Source organism: Culex pipiens, chromosome 2, assembly GCF_016801865.2.
Source record: "Culex pipiens pallens isolate TS chromosome 2, TS_CPP_V2, whole genome shotgun sequence".
Classification (NCBI taxonomy): domain Eukaryota; kingdom Metazoa; phylum Arthropoda; class Insecta; order Diptera; family Culicidae; genus Culex; species Culex pipiens.
The window spans coordinates 30,211,856-30,229,928 of NC_068938.1; the positions used below are offsets into that span (position 1 = coordinate 30,211,856).

General features: G+C 35.5%; 2 protein-coding genes across 2 annotated transcripts in view; both read left to right on the top strand.

Moving 5' to 3' along the window:
• The window catches only part of LOC120426583 (insulin-like growth factor-binding protein complex acid labile subunit), a 222,694-nt gene that overhangs the window by 16,244 nt on the left and 188,377 nt on the right, over positions 1-18,073 (top strand). The gene's annotated exons all lie outside the window — the stretch shown is intronic.
• The window catches only part of LOC120426584 (uncharacterized), a 33,048-nt gene continuing 23,262 nt past the window's right edge, over positions 8,288-18,073 (top strand). Inside the window, exons 1-2 of the mRNA XM_052706885.1 lie at positions 8,288-8,764; positions 8,820-9,613. Of these exons, the coding sequence (XP_052562845.1) occupies positions 8,288-8,764; positions 8,820-9,613 (1,271 nt within the window). The remainder of the gene's footprint in view (positions 8,765-8,819; positions 9,614-18,073) is intronic.

An 18,073-nucleotide genomic window follows, 5' to 3' on the forward strand; every position in this document is an offset into this window, starting at 1 on the left:
GAAAAAAGGTGAAAAATCTGCTCCACTTTATGGGGTTGGAACTAGATGAGCTCACTTCTCATTTCGATTTATTGGAAACGATCCTCGGAGGGGATCGAGGGGTGCGGTGCGGAGTGTGAAGGTTCAACCAGGACTAAAAGACGCCGCAAAACCCATCATTGGCACTTTGAGGCTTGCACTAGCTTGGGAAGTAGCGGATATTGGAGATTTACAGTGAGGGGTAAGAGTTTGGAATATGATGAAAAATTAAGCTTTTTTTACCGACTTGTGTCATAGCTCAAAATATGGCATTTTTCGTCATCTAAATTATATTCTAAAATGGGTTTTTTTCAAAACTGGTATTTTCCGAACTTATTGTGTGTGTGTGTGTGTGTGTGTGTGTGTGTGTGTGTGTGTGTGTGTGTGTGAATTTGCCAATTGAAATTGAAAAATTGAAGATTTTTTTAGAGTGTATATTCGATTGCCTTAATCAAATGACCCAACATATTACTAATTAAAAAAGGTTAATTGATTAAATTGTCAAAAATATTATGTCGGTAATTATTTAAAAAGAAGGAAATATCAGAAAGCTTCAGAATTAATAAAAAAGAAATGCAATCAGCTGAAGTTAATTCAAAATTCATCTTCGATCTTTCGAGGACACATTTTCAATGTTTAAAGTGAATCTTATTGGAATTTTGCAACGATTCAAAAACAATTTTATAATTTTCAAATCAAACCATAAATAAAAATTACCTTTTTCTTTAATTCTCAAATTTGGAAAATATTTTTTATCGTTTAGGTTCGCAATTAGGATCGGCCAATATTCAGAAGCAGAAATTAAAATCAGCGTAATTTTTTTCCGCATTTTTGTTTGTTTTTCACTAGATGTTTTGCCTTCCTCACTGAGGTAAGGCTATAATCCTGCTCTAAAATGGAACTTTTTATTTAAAGCTCGAAAACCCACCTTGATGTATACATATCGACTCAGAATCGAAAACTGAACAAATGTCTGTGTGTATGTGTGTGTGTATGTGTGTGTGTATGTGTGTGTGTATGTGTGTGTGTATGTGACCAATAATGTCACGCAGTTTTCTCAGCACTGGCTGAACCGATTTTGACCAAACCAGTCGCATTCGACTTGGTTTAGGGTCCCATACGGTGCTATTGAATTGTTTGAAGTTTCGATAAGTAGTTCAAAAGTTATGTATAAAAATCTGTATTCGCATATTTTCGGAAGTTGAATAAATGGCAGTAAACTGAACCAAACATCATCATGTTATACATCGTTAGTTAGGTAATTGAAAAACCTTTCCAATGAGTCCAAAACATTGATAATCTGGCAACCCTGTCTCGAGTTATAACCACTTAAGTGACATTTGTTTACTTTTTTGTAGCCGGATCTCACTTAAATGTATGTAAACAATGTCCGGATCCACCATCCGACCCATCGTTGGTTAGGTAATCGAAAGACCTTTCCAACGAGTCTAAAACATTGACGATCTGGCAACCCTGTCTCGAGCTATGACCACTTAAGTGACATTTGTTTACTTTTTTGTAGCCGGATCTCACTTAAATGTATGTAAACAATGTCCGGATCCACCATCCGACCCATCGTTGGTTAGGTAATCGAAAGACCTTTCCAACGAGTCTAAAACATTGACGATCTGGCAACCCTGTCTCGAGCTATGACCACTTAAGTGACATTTGTTTACTTTTTTGTAGCCGGATCTCACTTAAATGTATGTAAACAATGTCCGGATCCATCATCCGACCCATCGTTGGTTAGGTAATCGAAAGAACTTTCCAACGAGTCTAAAACATTGACGATCTGGCAACCCTGTCTCGAGCTATGACCACTTAAGTGACATTTATTTACTTTTTTGTAGCCGGATCTCACTTAAATGTATGTAAACAATGTCCGGATCCACCATCCGACCCATCGTTGGTTAGGTAATCGAAAGACCTTTCCAACGAGTCTAAAACATTGACGATCTGGCAACCCTGTCTCGAGCTATGACCACTTAAGTGACATTTGTTTACTTTTTTGTAGCCGGATCTCACTTAAATGTATGTAAACAATGTCCGGATCCATCGTCCGACCCATCGTTGGTTAGGTAATCGAAAGACCTTTCCAACGAGTCTAAAACATTAAAGATCTGGCAACCCTGTCTCGAATTCTGACCACTTAAGTGATATTTATGTACTTTTTTGTAGCCGGATCTCACTTAAATGTATGTAAACAATGTCCGGATCCATCATCCGACCCATCGTTGGTAAGGTAATCGAAAGACCTTTCCAACGAGTCTAAAACATTGAAGATCTGGCAACCCTATCTCAAGCTATGACCACTTAAGATGCCACTTATGAGCCCTTGCGGGCGCTCTAAAATTCTTTGTGTAAATATGTGTATTCGGCGCCGTCGCTCCGTGCCATACTTTCATACACTTAGGAGCCCAGGGCGGCGTAGTCCTTGTAGATTAAAAGGAAGACACTAGTGGTTGGTACCTGGGTGATGAATAGAGAGAATGCGTCACGTGATTTTCGAATGATCCCACTTTGTTTACATCTACAAAGTTGGAGGCTGTTCAAGCACAAGCATGACTTTTTTCTTACTGGTAAATGAGCTGTTTTGAAATCAGTTGTATATGTTTTATTTTGTCTAGTTTTTGACTTTTTTTGCTGTAAAATTGTGTTTGTTTTCAAGTATCGATTGGTTAGAACATGTTTTAATTTTTTACGGGTGACGACGAACTGCGGCGAGAATGTCATTCTGCGTTGCGGCAGATAAATTTCCTGGCTGATTTTGGAATCCTGCAGCTCTTCCTAGTCCAGCGAAAAAAACATCGCTAATTCTAGCGAAGCTGATCCAACAAACAGAGAAGATTTTCACTAAACCAGTAGATTTTCAAACGGAATCAAACAATTAAGACAGCTTCTGGGTATATACAACCGCATCGACTCCATAAACAACTTCCAATCATAATTATAAAAAAATACAATCTCGCCTTCAACTTTCTTAAGATTTCTTGACTCCAACTCCAGGTTCCCAATAATCAAAATTTGTCACTGTCGCAAAAAAAAAACAATTTTTAATGATCGATAACAATACTCTCTACTTTTGGGGAACAGTAAATTGGTTCCACTTTGACAGTTCAAAATTGAGGCCGTTTTGCGAACCACTATTCAGCACCCAGGTTGGTACTAGCAATGGTGGCCGACAGCTATAAAGTCCACTTCGTTTTTATGAGCCCTTGAGTAATATGTGTGTTTTTTTGTATTCCGGAACTTAACGAAATCAGACGAAATTTGTGTCCAAACCCATCATATCACATATCACCCATTGTTGGAAAAGAGTGAGGAAGGCACCAACCACATAGGTGGATTAAGTTAGTTTTTTTTATTTGGATTAATCATTGTCTATACGTGCCTTAAAATTATCTCCCGAAGTTTGTATAATTAAAAGTAGAATTTCCCAATTTTTTACAAAAATGTGATTTTTATAAAATAAACGAAAATCTTGTCAAACAAAATTTTAAAATTAATTTTTTTGTGACAGAATCAAATTTGGAATTGAAAAAGAACAATTTTCTATGAAAAATTTCGCCGTTTTCAAGTTAAGCCGGTGCAATTTTTTAATGTTTATGTTTGATTCATGAAATCGGGTGTCATTTTTTCAAAATAAAATTAAAAAAAATTCGTTGAGATTTGACTTGATATAAAATTCATTTCACCGCATTTACATTGATGTTGAGCTTGATTTAACCAACAAAAAAAATTGTGTTATTTTGCTGATATTACGACAAAAAATATTTTTTAGCGAAAAAACAATATTTGTTCAAAATATTAAAAAAAAAAACTAATGACTGCAAAACAATTGTCCTAGCATCTAGTGCATTAAAAAATAGTCATTTTATTCAAATGTTCAAACCATTGCATATATTTTTTTTCTTTTTGTACCCTTGAAGTTTAAATCCTGGGAAATTAAGAAATTTGTGATATTTTTTCAGCTTAAGATATCGGAAACTACTTGTGCGATTTTAAAAGTTTTTTGTAACTTTCCGATCTTTTCAATAACAATTAATGTCGAAATTCATAAAATTTATATTTGTTAAACAAAATTTTATTAGCATAATTAAAAACGTCGAACAATCTTTTTAAATAAGTTGTTTTCTTTATAGTCAATGTTTTTTTTTTTTAATTTATAGTTTGATTTTCAAAAGAGCTATCTGTTCAGCAATTTGAAAAAAAAATCGTTGTAATGCTTCGTTTAGAGCTTATAAAAGTAAAAGGTACTCTAATTCATTCAATATTCATCAATATTTTTATCAAGATGAGAAGAACCTATGTAATGAAAGTAGTTAATCATTCTGACCCAGTAATTTGAGTAATAAATTGTTAAACTGACAAGTATTTGATGCTTCTGTAAACCTTTGTCATATCTTTTTTTCTTTCATAATTCATTTAAATCGTTTTCATATTACATTTCGATAGTATTTTTTTTTTCATTATGAATATTTACATTGAAAATCGGACTATTAGTTGCTGAGATATCGACATTGGAAAATGGTGGGTTGTTTGGGTGAGACTTGGAAAACTTAAATTTTCCTGTTTCTTTTTCTTTAAGCCTGTGTATCTCGGCAACCAGAGGTCCAATCTTCTCTTAAACATTTTTAAAGCAAATATTCTGAATTAAAAAAAAAATGATTTAGAAATGGTCGCCCATGGTCACTATTTTTTAAATCGAAAACTGCAAAAAAAATCGCTGAAATCAAACTTTCGGTGGCTATATCTTGAAAACGGAGCCCTTCCCGAATAACTTTGGAATAAAATTTTCTGATATTTGAAAATACTAGGCCAATAACATTTTATGTTATTTATAACAAGATTTGTTATTCGTCGTTATGAATTTTTTGTTATCCCGAGCAGACGGAAATAACTTGGGAAGGTCAGTTTTTGATATTGTGAGAAGATCGAAATATGTTATTGGGATGATCGGATTAGTTGTTAAAATAACAAAAATCAATAACAAAGATTTGTTCGAAGAATAACTTAAACTGTTATTATGTTGTTATTACAATAACAAACCAATAACACAGAAGGAATCATGAAAGAATAACAAGATTTGTTATTTTGTGCGGAGAGGTGGAGCAGCATAATAACAAAAAATGTTATTGAACTGGTATGTCTCCATAACAAAAAAAAGTTATTGTTTTGGTTTATTTGTAATTTGCAAATAAACCTGCAGTTGCCATAACTCCTATGTACTAGTCAGGGCTGCAGAGTCGGGTACCTCCAAGCGACTTTGAATCCATACTTTGAAGACAACTCCGACTCTGGATGCAGGATATGACGTCAACGACGACTTCAGCTCTCCAAAAATACCCGACTTCACAGATTCCGACTCCGAGTAAAAGTTGCTGAAAATTCGCTGAATCCGATGCAGTCTCCGAGGTCTCACTCCAGCTCGAACTTCAACGTCAGCTCCGACTTCCTCGCTCTGTGAAAATAATAACAGTTTTTGTTATTCACACTTCAAAAATTCTCATTAAATAAATCAATTCCGTTAGGGAATAAAAAAATCAAATTATTCGCTCTACAGCATTGCCTTGGCGTTCTCGATTGCGAGATTCCTACTCGAAACTAGGTGTTCGAAGGCTTGATTGTTGAGGCAATTGCAAACCTCTTTTTACACCTTAGCTTCCATCCACCCCGGGATTCGAACTGACGACCTTTGGATTGTTAGTCCAACTGCCTACCAGCGACTCCACCGAGGCAGGACCCAGGGAGACGACTCCTACACCTGGAATGAGCTAACGACCTAACCATTAGAGGTTAGTCCGGGGCCAACATTTACTTCCCGTCCGACGGAAGGCGTGATCAGACAAATCTCGTCTCGAAAAATGCCACCGGGACCGTCTGGGATCGAACCAAGGCCGACTGGGTGAGAGGCAATCACGCTTACCCCTACACCGCGGTTCCAGGCAGGAATATAAAAAAATTAAAAAAAAAATGAACTCCATAAAGTTATTTTTATCGGATTAATTTTAGCTTGAAACCCCATTTCATGGTGAAATAAATGACCCCGATGAAATAGGTCAAAATTATCCCATAGTTCTAGCCAATATTAGCAAAGTCCCTTAGGGGGTATATCAAATAATAAAAAAATCAACTTTCAAAATTTCAACTTTTTAGAATAATTTTAGCTTAAGGACCCCATTTCATGGCCAAAATAATGACCCTGACGAAATTGGTCAAAATTATCCCATAGTTCTAGCCAATATTAGCAAAGTCCCTTAGGGGGTATATCAAATAATTAAAAAAATCAACTTTCAAAATTTCAACTTTTTAGAATAATTTTAGCTTAAGGACCCCATTTCATGGCCAAAATAATGACCCTGACGAAATTGGTCAAAATTATCCCATAGCTCTAGCCATATCAAATAATTAAAAAAATCAACTTCCAAAATTTCAACTTTTTAGAATAATTTTAGCTTAAGGACCCCATTTCATGACCAAAATAATGACCCCAACGAAATTGGTCAAAATTATCCCATAGTTCTAGCCAATTTTAGCAAAGTCCCTTAGGGGGTATATCAAATAATTAAAAAAAATCAACTTTAAAAATTTCAACTTTTTAGAATAATTTTAGCTTAAGGACCCCATTTCATGGCCAAAATAATGACCCTGACGAAATTGGTCAAAATTATCCCATAGCTCTAGCCATATCAAATAATTAAAAAAATCAACTTCCAAAATTTCAACTTTTTAGAATAATTTTAGCTTAAGGACCCCATTTCATGACCAAAATAATGACCCCGACGAAATTAGACAAAATTATCCCAAAGATCTAAACAAATTTAACAAAAGAAAAAATAATAACAGATTGTGTTATGGACACTTAGAAACTTTTCCATTTGTGCGATTTATGGTAATTTTATTTCTAAGTCAGTGTACCGAACGAATAACAAATATTGTTATCAGGAGAGTTTTTGAAATGTATAACATTTCCTCTTATTAGCGTGTTATTTAACATTTTTAATATAATATCACTTCAATACCAAATTTTGTTATTTTATCAGAAACTGTTATTATTTTTGCTTCTTGAAGTTGATCTTCAGGATAAAATAATAACACTTTTTGTTATTTTAACAGGATTTGTTATTGAATTATTATTAATTTTGTTATTACCGTCTGCCCGGGATTGGATTGTTATTGTTATAACAGACTGATAACATTTAAAGTTATTCTTCGAACAAATTTTTGTTATTATTTTTTGTTAATTTAACAACTAATACGATCATCCCAATAACAGTTTCAGTTATTCTTCCATAACAAAAAATGTTATTCCTAAGTTGTTATTGCTTTCAATCAATATCAGACTAATAACAAATTCTGTTATGATAACTTAAACTGTTATTCAACTCTTATGCAAAAATTGATATTTCAAGAAGAATACATAACATTTTCTGTTATTTTAACAGTATTTGTTATTGAAATGGTGTGAATTTTTTACCTTCTTCCCGGGTTTATCAAAAAATATCTGTAAAGTACTTTTCGATTGCAAATGCAATTTTACATAAAAAAATTTGGTCAAAATTTTGTTAGTATAAAATTTCGATTTTTGCTAAAAATCATTATTTTCTACAATTCATAACTCGGCGGCAATTTTTTTGACCATACTTCTCTATGGCTCAAAAGTTGCGGGAATTGGTCCTCTAAAACCTATCAAAATATCTCGAAAATAAAAAATACGTATTTTGGGAAAAAAAAGTTTCTAAAAAAATCGGCAAATTGTTTTTCCGTGTAACTTTTTTTTTCTCAATAGTCCTCAACAATACCTACAACTTTGCCGAAGACGCCAAATTGATCAGAAAATTCACTCAAAAGTTACAGATTTTTGAATATTTTTGTACCATTTTTGTATGGACAGCTGGCAAAATTGTATGGATACTTGTATGGGTGAACCAATGACACAAAATAGCTTCATTGGTCATAGAGAAGGCCCCCATATTGGGAATTACGAAGGAAGGCCACAAGTACAATTTGAACCACTTTAATCTCTGTGCGACTGAGTGAAACCCTTCTTTTTCCATTCATAAGTAATGTGATGAAATTTGATTTGAACATAAGATAGTGCCCATATGCTACGCCATCGATTGTTCAGTCAGTCGTCTGGAGCAAGTCGCCCAGTTGAAATATTTTTTTGTATGTTTTCTCTACACAAATGCCACGACATTTACAAATATATTGGTTTTTGCTCACATCCCTTTCAATATCACCGATCTCTGCAAGCGTAACAGACAGAATGTTCCACCTGAAGAATCTCCTCTGCCCTTCCTGCCCAACGTTGGAAATCTTCTTCAGCGTCACTGACTCACCGTATTTGGAACAACTGCTGGTCGAAATAGTTCGGAACTCCTCCGTTGCCGTAGAGATTATCACCGATCCGCAGCTATTTCAGGATGTGTCCAGGAAACGCTGGTCCTTTGCAGTGCTTCTGCTGGATCGAATCCCAACTTTCAAGGAGTTCATGCGGTATGATTCCGGGATTCGCACGATAGCTATCGTGCGGGATGAGCTGTTTGAGGAGTTGTTGGACGCTTTGATATACTTGGATGTTTACCACGTGCTTTACTTGGTGTACGATGCCGAACCGCCGATAAGGTATTACGATCGCTTTCAGCGCAAGTTGTTTCGTTTTGACAATGTGGACATTGATTTGTTCCGCGAGTCCGACAAGAATATGATGGGAGCGAAGTTTGGTGTCCTGGATGATGATCCGGTTGATACGTTTCTTTTTGAAAACATCGCTGCTGTCCGTAACGCCACTTTGATAGGACAAACGAGGACAGAGCGAGCAGAAGCTGCTGCTGTCGGTTCTGTCGGATCCCTTCGACAGGTTCGTCTGGACATCCAACTTTTGCTCGGTGTTTGGGTTGGCATTGTTCGTCAAGTTTGTTCGGGATCACAAGATCAGATGGACACGCGTTTGCGACCTGTTCGTGAAGCTGCTCGGAGTGGGATTGATGGGATCGCTGATCCAGCTTCGTAACGGCTCGGAACGATTCACGGTGGGGCTGTACATGCTGACCAGCATCGTACTGGTGTCCGCCTATCAATCGCTGGTGATTTCGTTCCTGCTGAGCACTCGGTACTACCCGGAGCTGGATACTCTTCAGCAGGTCAACTCGACCTGTCGATGGACCGAATCCGATGACAACTACCTCCTACGGGATGCTGGATTCCTTCACTACGGAGAGTGCAACGATGACTTCCCCGACGATGTCGAGCTCGCCGAGCAGATCCAGTCGTACTACGAGCAAAAGTGCTGCATGGAATTGTCAGAAAATATTTATGAAACGTACTTCCACGCGTTCGCCAAGCACTTTCGACTCTCCAAGCTGGTCACGCGTCAAATTCCGGTGTTTGCTGGCCTGAACTCGATCTCCCCCTTGCACGACACTGTGAGGTGGTTCGCTACGGTATTCCATGAAGCAAATTTGTACTACTTCGTCGAGAAAGACGGCTACCAGGATCCGACAGTTGCCAAACGCCACAAACTCGAAGTATCCCCCGTTACAGTGCAAGACCTATCGCTGGTTTGGATTTTGTACAGCCTAGGGGTGGCAATGTGCCAAATTTGCATAACATGTGAACTTCTTCTGTACTGCTTTAAAAAACTCAATAAATAAAAACTAGTCCAACTCTTTCAACCAACCCTGTGTATTTCCTCCAAGAAAGTGATGCAATCCTGTCATGTTCAACATACGTATTCCATCAACCGCACCAACACCCCCCAAGTGAGGGGGGGGGGGGATCGATACGGTTTAACGCTCCCTCGTTAAAACGTTGTTACTATAGTGATAGTTGAATTTCGTCGTGGATTTAATCAAGCGAAACTGGTGCTGCTGCTAAGCTGTCTGTGGCTTCTTCATCCATCGTTGAAGATGATGAGACCGCCAAGGATTACGGAGCAGTAACAGCTAATGCTTGGTGGGAAATTGATTGAGCGGAAGAAACTAAATTCTGATCTTGGGGCTCCCGTTGATGGGTGGTGGTGGTTTTTGCTTTACGATTCGATGGAAACCATTTTCGTAATTTATATTTGCAACGAGAGCTTTTTACGGGTTAATCCATTCGGGAACCATGGAGGGATCGTTGAAGTGATAGTATGTAGTGCAATAAAAACTATACTTTATAAAAATCCGGGGTAATTGTTAAAACATGGAACTTCTTAGGAAATCGCTTCAAATGTTTATTCTTTTGTTTTAAAAAAGTATCTCATGACAGTGTTGCCAGTTCAACAATTTTTTTGGTAAAATTCTGTAAACCATTATCTTCGAAAAATTTTAAAACTATTTTCGTCTTTTAAAACCCGATCTACAACCCACTGTTCCAACATCCATCCGGAACCTTGCAAAAATTGGCATCTGTCGCCGTTACGGATCTTTCCTCTCCCTTTCCTTCCCTGCAATTTCCTCCCTCTCTGTCACTCCCACGTTCACCTACTCCGGCTATAGGGAAATGAACCGATTACGCACTGGGGAGGGGGTAAGCGAAAAATGCGGAAATAAAATGCGCCTTAGGGGAAATTAAGAATGGAAATGAAAATGATGTGACGTTCCAGAACTTGACTGCTTTACGGCTTCAACGAGACCATGAGGACGGCATTTTGGCCACGAGAGTAGCTTTTAAAGCGATTAGCACCTCTCCGGACGCTCTGCTGTCTGTCAAACGAGAATCACGCCCTGGAATGATTTGCGGAAGAGGAAGCATTTTTGGGATTTACGGCAAGCTAGCAGCCTAATCCGATTGGGGCTAACCGCAGGCATCAACAGGATCGGGCTGAATATCTGGGCCAGAGGCGAGCCTAACTCGTCAGGCTCGAACAACACCAGGGAATCGTCAATTTTGAACAGATGTAGATCTTGATGAAACAGTACAATTCTAAGCTTTAAAATTGATTAAGATGTCTCAGCTCCAAATGTTAATTCAAAATCAATAATTTGTTAAAACAAAATAATGTTTTATTTTTGTAAATTTTAAACAACTCAAATTAACTTAATCTCACGGTAAACCCGAAATCATCCCGGACGGTATAATGTGTTCATTGCTCGGTCATGCGTGGCCGATTGCGAGATTCGAAATTGCAGAGGTCTGGCCAACCTCAAGGCCGATGCTGTTCGGGCTCTGCCGTCAATATGGAAGAGCTGCTGATGGGGGTTAGGTCGGAGCCTAATTTATGGTCTTTAGAGCTCCATATCGAAGTATCGGAATGCAAAATTAATTGAAACCGACCCCACCCGGAATGCTCGAGATAATTGGAAAATGTGTGAGGAGATTTGCCGGCAGGATTCTTTGGGTGTTTTGAATCTGGAATTGTACCAAGGAAAAGTTCGATTAAGTTTCTTGATTCAAGACAATTTGAATTATTTTTTAAAAACAACTGAAAAACTAGACAAAAAGTTCAAAACGAAAAACTTAAAAAAAGAAATCACATCTTCTAAGGAAATTATGAGCTGACAACAGTGCCATCCCGATCTTGACAACACGACTTTTAGTCCACATTTCGTCAAAATTGTCTGATGAATAAAATTAAATTCGTTTTTCTTATAAATTGTTGATCTCAAACAAGACTAAAACTTCACACAATAATAAATAAATAAAAAATGACGAAAAACTAAAGAACTTAAGAACTAAAGAACTAAAGAACTAAAGAACTAAAGAACTAAAGAACTAAAGAACTAAAGAACTAAAGAACTAAAGAACTAAAGAACTAAAGAACTAAAGAACTAAAGAACTTAAGAACTAAAGAACTAAAGAACTAAAGAACTAAAGAACTAAAGAACTAAAGAACTAAAGAACTAAAGAACTAAAGAACTAAAGAACTAAAGAACTAAAGAACTAAAGAACTAAAGAACTAAAGAACTAAAGAACTAAAGAACTAAAGAACTAAAGAACTAAAGAACTAAAGAACTAAAGAACTAAAGAACTAAAGAACTAAAGAACTAAAGAACTAAAGAACTAAAGAACTAAAGAACTAAAGAACTAAAGAACTAAAGAACTAAAGAACTAAAGAACTAAAGAACTAAAGAACTAAAGAACTAAGGAACTAAAGAACTAAAGAACTTAAGAACTAAAGAACTAAAGAACTAAAGAACTAAACAATAAAACTAAACACTAAAATCTTAAAACAAAGCAAACAATTCACAAAACAAAACAAAAATTGCGCAATTCTCATTTTTAATAAATGTTTGGATGACAACAACTGGCTTCTTTTGAGCTATGGCACAAGGTTTCAATATTGATTTGGCAGTGTTGCCAATTTTTCGAAAAAGTTATTATTATATATTTGAAAAATGTTAAAAAAGGCCTTTTTTATTTTCAGATAAATCTCTACATTTGAAAAAGCCAGAATTCATTTATTTTTGATCATGTCCAATGTTTGCGTGGACTTGAATTTTTAACTTTTTTAAATGATCGAAAAATTTCACAATAATTTAATTTTTTTTAATTGAAGATCGGATCCATATTTGCTGAGTTATAGTGTATTACTTGAAAAAGGTGCACTGTTCGATACTATTCGATTGCAAGTTTGATTCTCCATCTATAATTAAAGTCATTTGTTTCCAACGTTTTCCATCGCATAAAAAAAATATGAATTTCTCGATAAATAGACAGCTCTGCGGATTTTTTTTAGCGAACGTATGCTATAACTAAAAACACGGTATTTTTGGTCTTCCTAACCATATCCAAAACTAAGAATTTTGCAAAATTTATAATCTGGCAACCCTGTCCAAAATACATGTACTTATTAAAAATGTACATTATTTTCAAGCCAGGTGCCGTGAACTTTTTATTTAAAAAAAAATATGTTTGGCATCACTCACACTAAAGTAACGTTTTTTTATTTATAGACTTTTTCAAGCCTGCAATTTTGGTTGATAATGTCTTTCCAAATTACCTTTCTGTAACTGTTGGATTAATGATCTGGCAACACTGTCATACGATTTTGTGTACTCGACCAAGTTTTCAAGCTGTTCAGACCATTTACATTTTTTCGTGATAGGGGAAATATACCCTTTCTAATCAAACACCTATCTTCGTCATATGAAGAGTTTGATGCTCGATTAAAGCTCCAAAAATACTATTTAGGCTATAAACTTACCAGCAACAGCACCGCCTCAAGTAAGCACGCAAATTTATGCCATTTACTGGCCAAAAAGATCAAATTTAATGCACTTTTGATCATAAGCTTAACGAAAGTCGCCATCAATATCTTTTCACTTGCGCTAACGTTTTCAAAGCGCTTAAGATATAAAATTGCTTCCAACTACCGGCAACATGTTCTTTTGCACATTAGTTAGTCACTCACTTGAAAAATAATCCCGAAACATGTAAATAATTAGCAAGCGCCATCAAAAAAACAAACGCACCAAGTCTTTTGACGTTTGAATTTTGACGACCCATTTCAATCGAAGGCTGAAGAAAGCCGAGCGAGAAGCGAAGGCAAAAAAGAACAAAGGTTGGCCGCCACACCACCAGCAGCGCAGCCAGTGATGCCAGGAAATTTTCTCTATAAATGCTACTTTTCGTGAGTGTTCGCTTAAAATTTCATCAATTTTGGCAGCACTAAGCAGACCCAAAAGAGCGCTGGAAGAAAAAAAGAACTTAGCTGAAAAAAGGAAATATTTTTTTAAATGCCGAGCAATTCTCTACGAAATCGGTATTTTTTTTTCAATTTTAATTTTTGTATTTTTAAATCCGACTGAAACTATTTTGGTGCTTTCGGTATGCCCAAAGAAGCCATTTTGCATCATTAGTTTGTCCATATAATTTTCCATACAAATTTGGCAGCTGTCCATACAAAAATGATGTATGAAATTTCAAAAATCTGTATCTTTTGAAGGAATTTTTTGATTGATTTGGTGTCTTCGGCAAAGTTGTAGGTATGGATACGGACTACACTGGAAAAAAATGATACACGGTAAAAAAAATTTGGTGATTTTTTTTATTTAACTTTTTATCACTAAAACTTGATTTGCCAAAAAAACACTATTTTTAATTTTTTTTATTTTTTGATGTCTTTTAGAGGACATAAAATGCCAACTTTTCTGAAATTTTCAATCATTGACCGAATTATGAATTTTTTAATCAATACTGATTTTTTCAAAAAATCGAAATTTTGGTCGCAAAAATTTTTCAACTTTATTTTTTGATGTAAAATTGAATTTGCAATCAAAAAGTACTTCAGTGAAATTTTGATAAAGTGCACCGTTTTCAAGTTATAGCCATTTTTATGTAACTTTTTTCAAAATAGTCGCAGTTTTTCATTTTTTAAAATTAGTGCACATGTTTGCCCACTTTTGAAAAAAATATTTTTGAAAAGCTGAGAAAATTTTCTATATTTTGCTTCTTCGGACTTTGTTGATACGACCTTTAGTTGCTGAGATATTGCAATGCAAAGGTTTAAAAACAGGAAAATTGATGTTTTCTAAGTCTCACCCAAACAGCCCACCATTTTTCAATGTCGATATCTCAGCAACTAATCGTCCGATTTTCAATGTCAAAATATGAAACATTTGTGAAATTTTCCGATCTTTTCGAAAACAATATTTCAATTTTTTTAAACCAAGACTAACATTTTAAAATGGTGTAATATTGAATGTTTGGCCCTTTTGAAATGTTAGTCTTGATTTGAAAATTTTGAAAATATTGTTTTCGAATAGATTGGAAAATATCACAAATGTTTCATATTTTGACATTGAAAATCGGACCATTAGTTGCTGAGATATCGATATTGAAAAATGTTGGGCTGTTTGGGTGAGACTTAGAAAACATAAATTTTCCTGTTTTTAAACCTTTGCATTGCAATAACTCAGCATCTAAAGGTCGTATCAACAAAGTCCGAAGAAGCAAAATATAGAAAATTTTCTCAGCTTTTCAAAAATATTTTTTTTCAAAAGTGGGCAAACATGTGCATTAATTTAAAAAAAAAAATGAAAAACTGCGACTATTTTGAAATAAGTAACATAAAAATGGCTATAACCTGAAGACGGTGCACTTTATCAAAATTTCACTGAAGTACTTTTTAATTGCAAATTCAATTTTCCATCGAAAAATAAAGTTGAAAAAATTTTGCGACCAAAATTTCGATTTTTTGAAAAATTCAGTATTGATAACAAAATTCATAACTCGGCCAATGATTTTTTGCACAACCTGGACATTTCTGAAAAGTTGGCATTTTATGTCCTCTAAAACATATCAAAAATAAAAAAAATGAAAAATAGTGTTTTTTTTTTGCAAATTAAGTTTTGCATAAAAAATTAAGTTTTGGAAGTTTTGGATAAAAAGTTAAATAAAAAAATCACCAAATTTTTTTTACCGTGTATCATTTTTTTCCAGAGTAGTCCGTATCCATACCTACAACTTTGCCGAAGACACCAAATCGATCAAAAAATTCCTTCAAAAGATACAGATTTTTGAATTTTCATACATCATTTTTGTATGGACAGCTGCGAAATTTGTATGGAAAATTATATGGACAAACTAATGATGCAAAACGGCTTCTTTGGGCATACCGAAAGCACCAAAAAAGTTTCAGTCGGATTAAAAAATACAAAAAAAAAAAAACGAATGACCGAAATCCTAGAGAACTGCTCTGCTTGTAAAAGGAATAGCATAACTTTTAATAAAAGTGAAAAAAAAAAACAGAAATGTTCACAAAAAGTTGCTCTTCTCGTTGGTGTACTTTGTTTTAGTAAATTTCAAGAAACACTCCAGATTATCCAGCATGATTGAAACACGACCGCTTATTAAGCTTTAAATGGGTATATTTCCCCTACTATGTTTATAGTGACAAACTAACTACAAATGCCAGTTTCCAATGGATTGCAATCATGATTCTAGTATAATTTACTGAGTAAAAGTAGTTAATTTCTGCAATCACGTCTCCCAGCATGATCAGTTTATCAGCAAATCTACAGAATTCCAATGCTGAGAATTGATTGCTTTCAACTGTTGTCTAGAATTTAAGCTCACTGAATCGAATCGAATTGCCGACGATCGAACCCATTAGAAAATGAATCCAATCATGGGCGGCTGCTGCTGCATATCAAAGCAGTCACTTCCAAGTCAATCTTTACGGCATTCCCAGAAATTCCTCCTGAATGTGCAAGAAAAAGCAATCAAATTTTCCCCCATTGATGGAGTGTCACAGTGACAGGTTGGAAATTACCAAGTGACGACTGTACCTGCCGTAATTTCGGCACCAGGTGAAAGCAATAAGCTAGAAATTGCTTTTTATCGTTTCTTTGAATTTATTCACAAAGAAATCTCAACTCTCGGAAAGCAGCGCTTTTTGAAACCATGCTTTATTAATATGCACAGCCTCCAGGGAGAGAGAGAGGGTACGATCCCATCAGCCCCCTATAATGATGATGGCCTTTAGACACATTCCTGGCCAAATGAGGACCTCGTTGAACAACATCTGGCCTGATGAAAGGACTCCCCGCGTGGTGGCGCAAGGGCTGAAAGCTTCCCGTGGTTCGCCCCTTTCACAACCAGAAATTGAATTTAATGTTCCGCGGCGCGAAAATGGCTGCGATTGAAGCGCAAATAGCGTCATCTCTTTGAAGGAGAGGGGCTTTTAATACCGCGCTAGCAACATGTGAGTGGCGTGGGACACGTGGTGGAGGAGCACGATTTTTGTTGGAAATTTTTGTTGTAAAGCTTATTTTGATTTACCAAAATCGAAAGTTTTTGAAAATTAGAAAACTTAGATGTTCATTTGATATTATTTTTGAAAACGCTCTTGTAACGTCCCAAAATAAAAGATATCCAAAAAAATCGTGTTCCTACTCCGCGCTCATGAAGCTTTCAAAGTTCTCAAAACCAAATCATGCTGCTTTCAATTCGGTACCACGAGTACATTATTCTATACAATGTGTAGCATCACCAACCCGTTGGACCTCCCCCGGAAAAGCTCCCCCCAAAATTGGGTGTGTGGTCTTATTGTTTTTAATCGCCTCATGGTGCTGATGGTGTGACATGCCGCCAAAGTCCTCAAATTTCACACATCGCTGATGGTGGTTTCCGCTGTGTGCGCCCAACTCCCAAATTGAACATTTAAGGGTTATTCATGAACCATAAGCCACTTGCTACTTCCCAGTGATGATGGTAATGGCGATAGGATGGGCTCAATTTCATTAGGTTCATTTGAAATTTTACGCCATTATGTGAGTACTTTTCGGAAATTTTAATTTTAATTTTAAAAATTGCGGACTGGCGAGGATAAAAACTCTCCGAAAAAGCTGCAAGCTCAACATTTTCCACTTGATGTTGATGTATAGGATTTGTGTGGTACGACCTGTAACAAATTAAAACAAAATAACATTTTTTTTCTCAAAAAAGAGGCTCCGTCAAAAAACCTGCAACTGAGAATTCCCGAGCAGACGGAAATAACTTGGAAATAACATTTTTTTGATATTTGAAAATACTAGGCCAATAACATTTTACGTTATTTATAACAACATTTGTTATTCGCCGTTATGATTTTTTTGTTATTGGGTTGTTATTGTAATAACAGACTAATAACATTTTCAGTTATTTTTCGAACAAATCTTTGTTATTATTTTTTGTTATTTTAACAACTAATCCGATCATCCCAATAACAGTTGGAGGTATTCTTCCATAACAAAAAATGTTATTCCAAAGTTGTTTTGGCATTCATATCAGACCAATAACAAATTTTGTTATGATAACATAAACTGTTATTATAACCTTATGTAAAAATGGATTTTTCAAGAAGATTCCATAACACTTTCTGTTATTTTAACAGTATTTGTTATTGAAATGGCATGAATTTAGTTATTACCGTCTGCCCGGGAAGCATATTTTTTCAGCCGATCCCGGGCAGATGGTAATAACAAAATTCATGCCATTTCAATAACTAATATTGTTAAAATAACAGAAATTGTTATGGAATTTTCTTAAAAAATCTCCATGATTGGTTATGTTTTAAAATTAACAGCATTTTAAAAAGGACGAAATTGTATGGTAGCCTGAACTTGACTTGAAATCTAAGATCAAA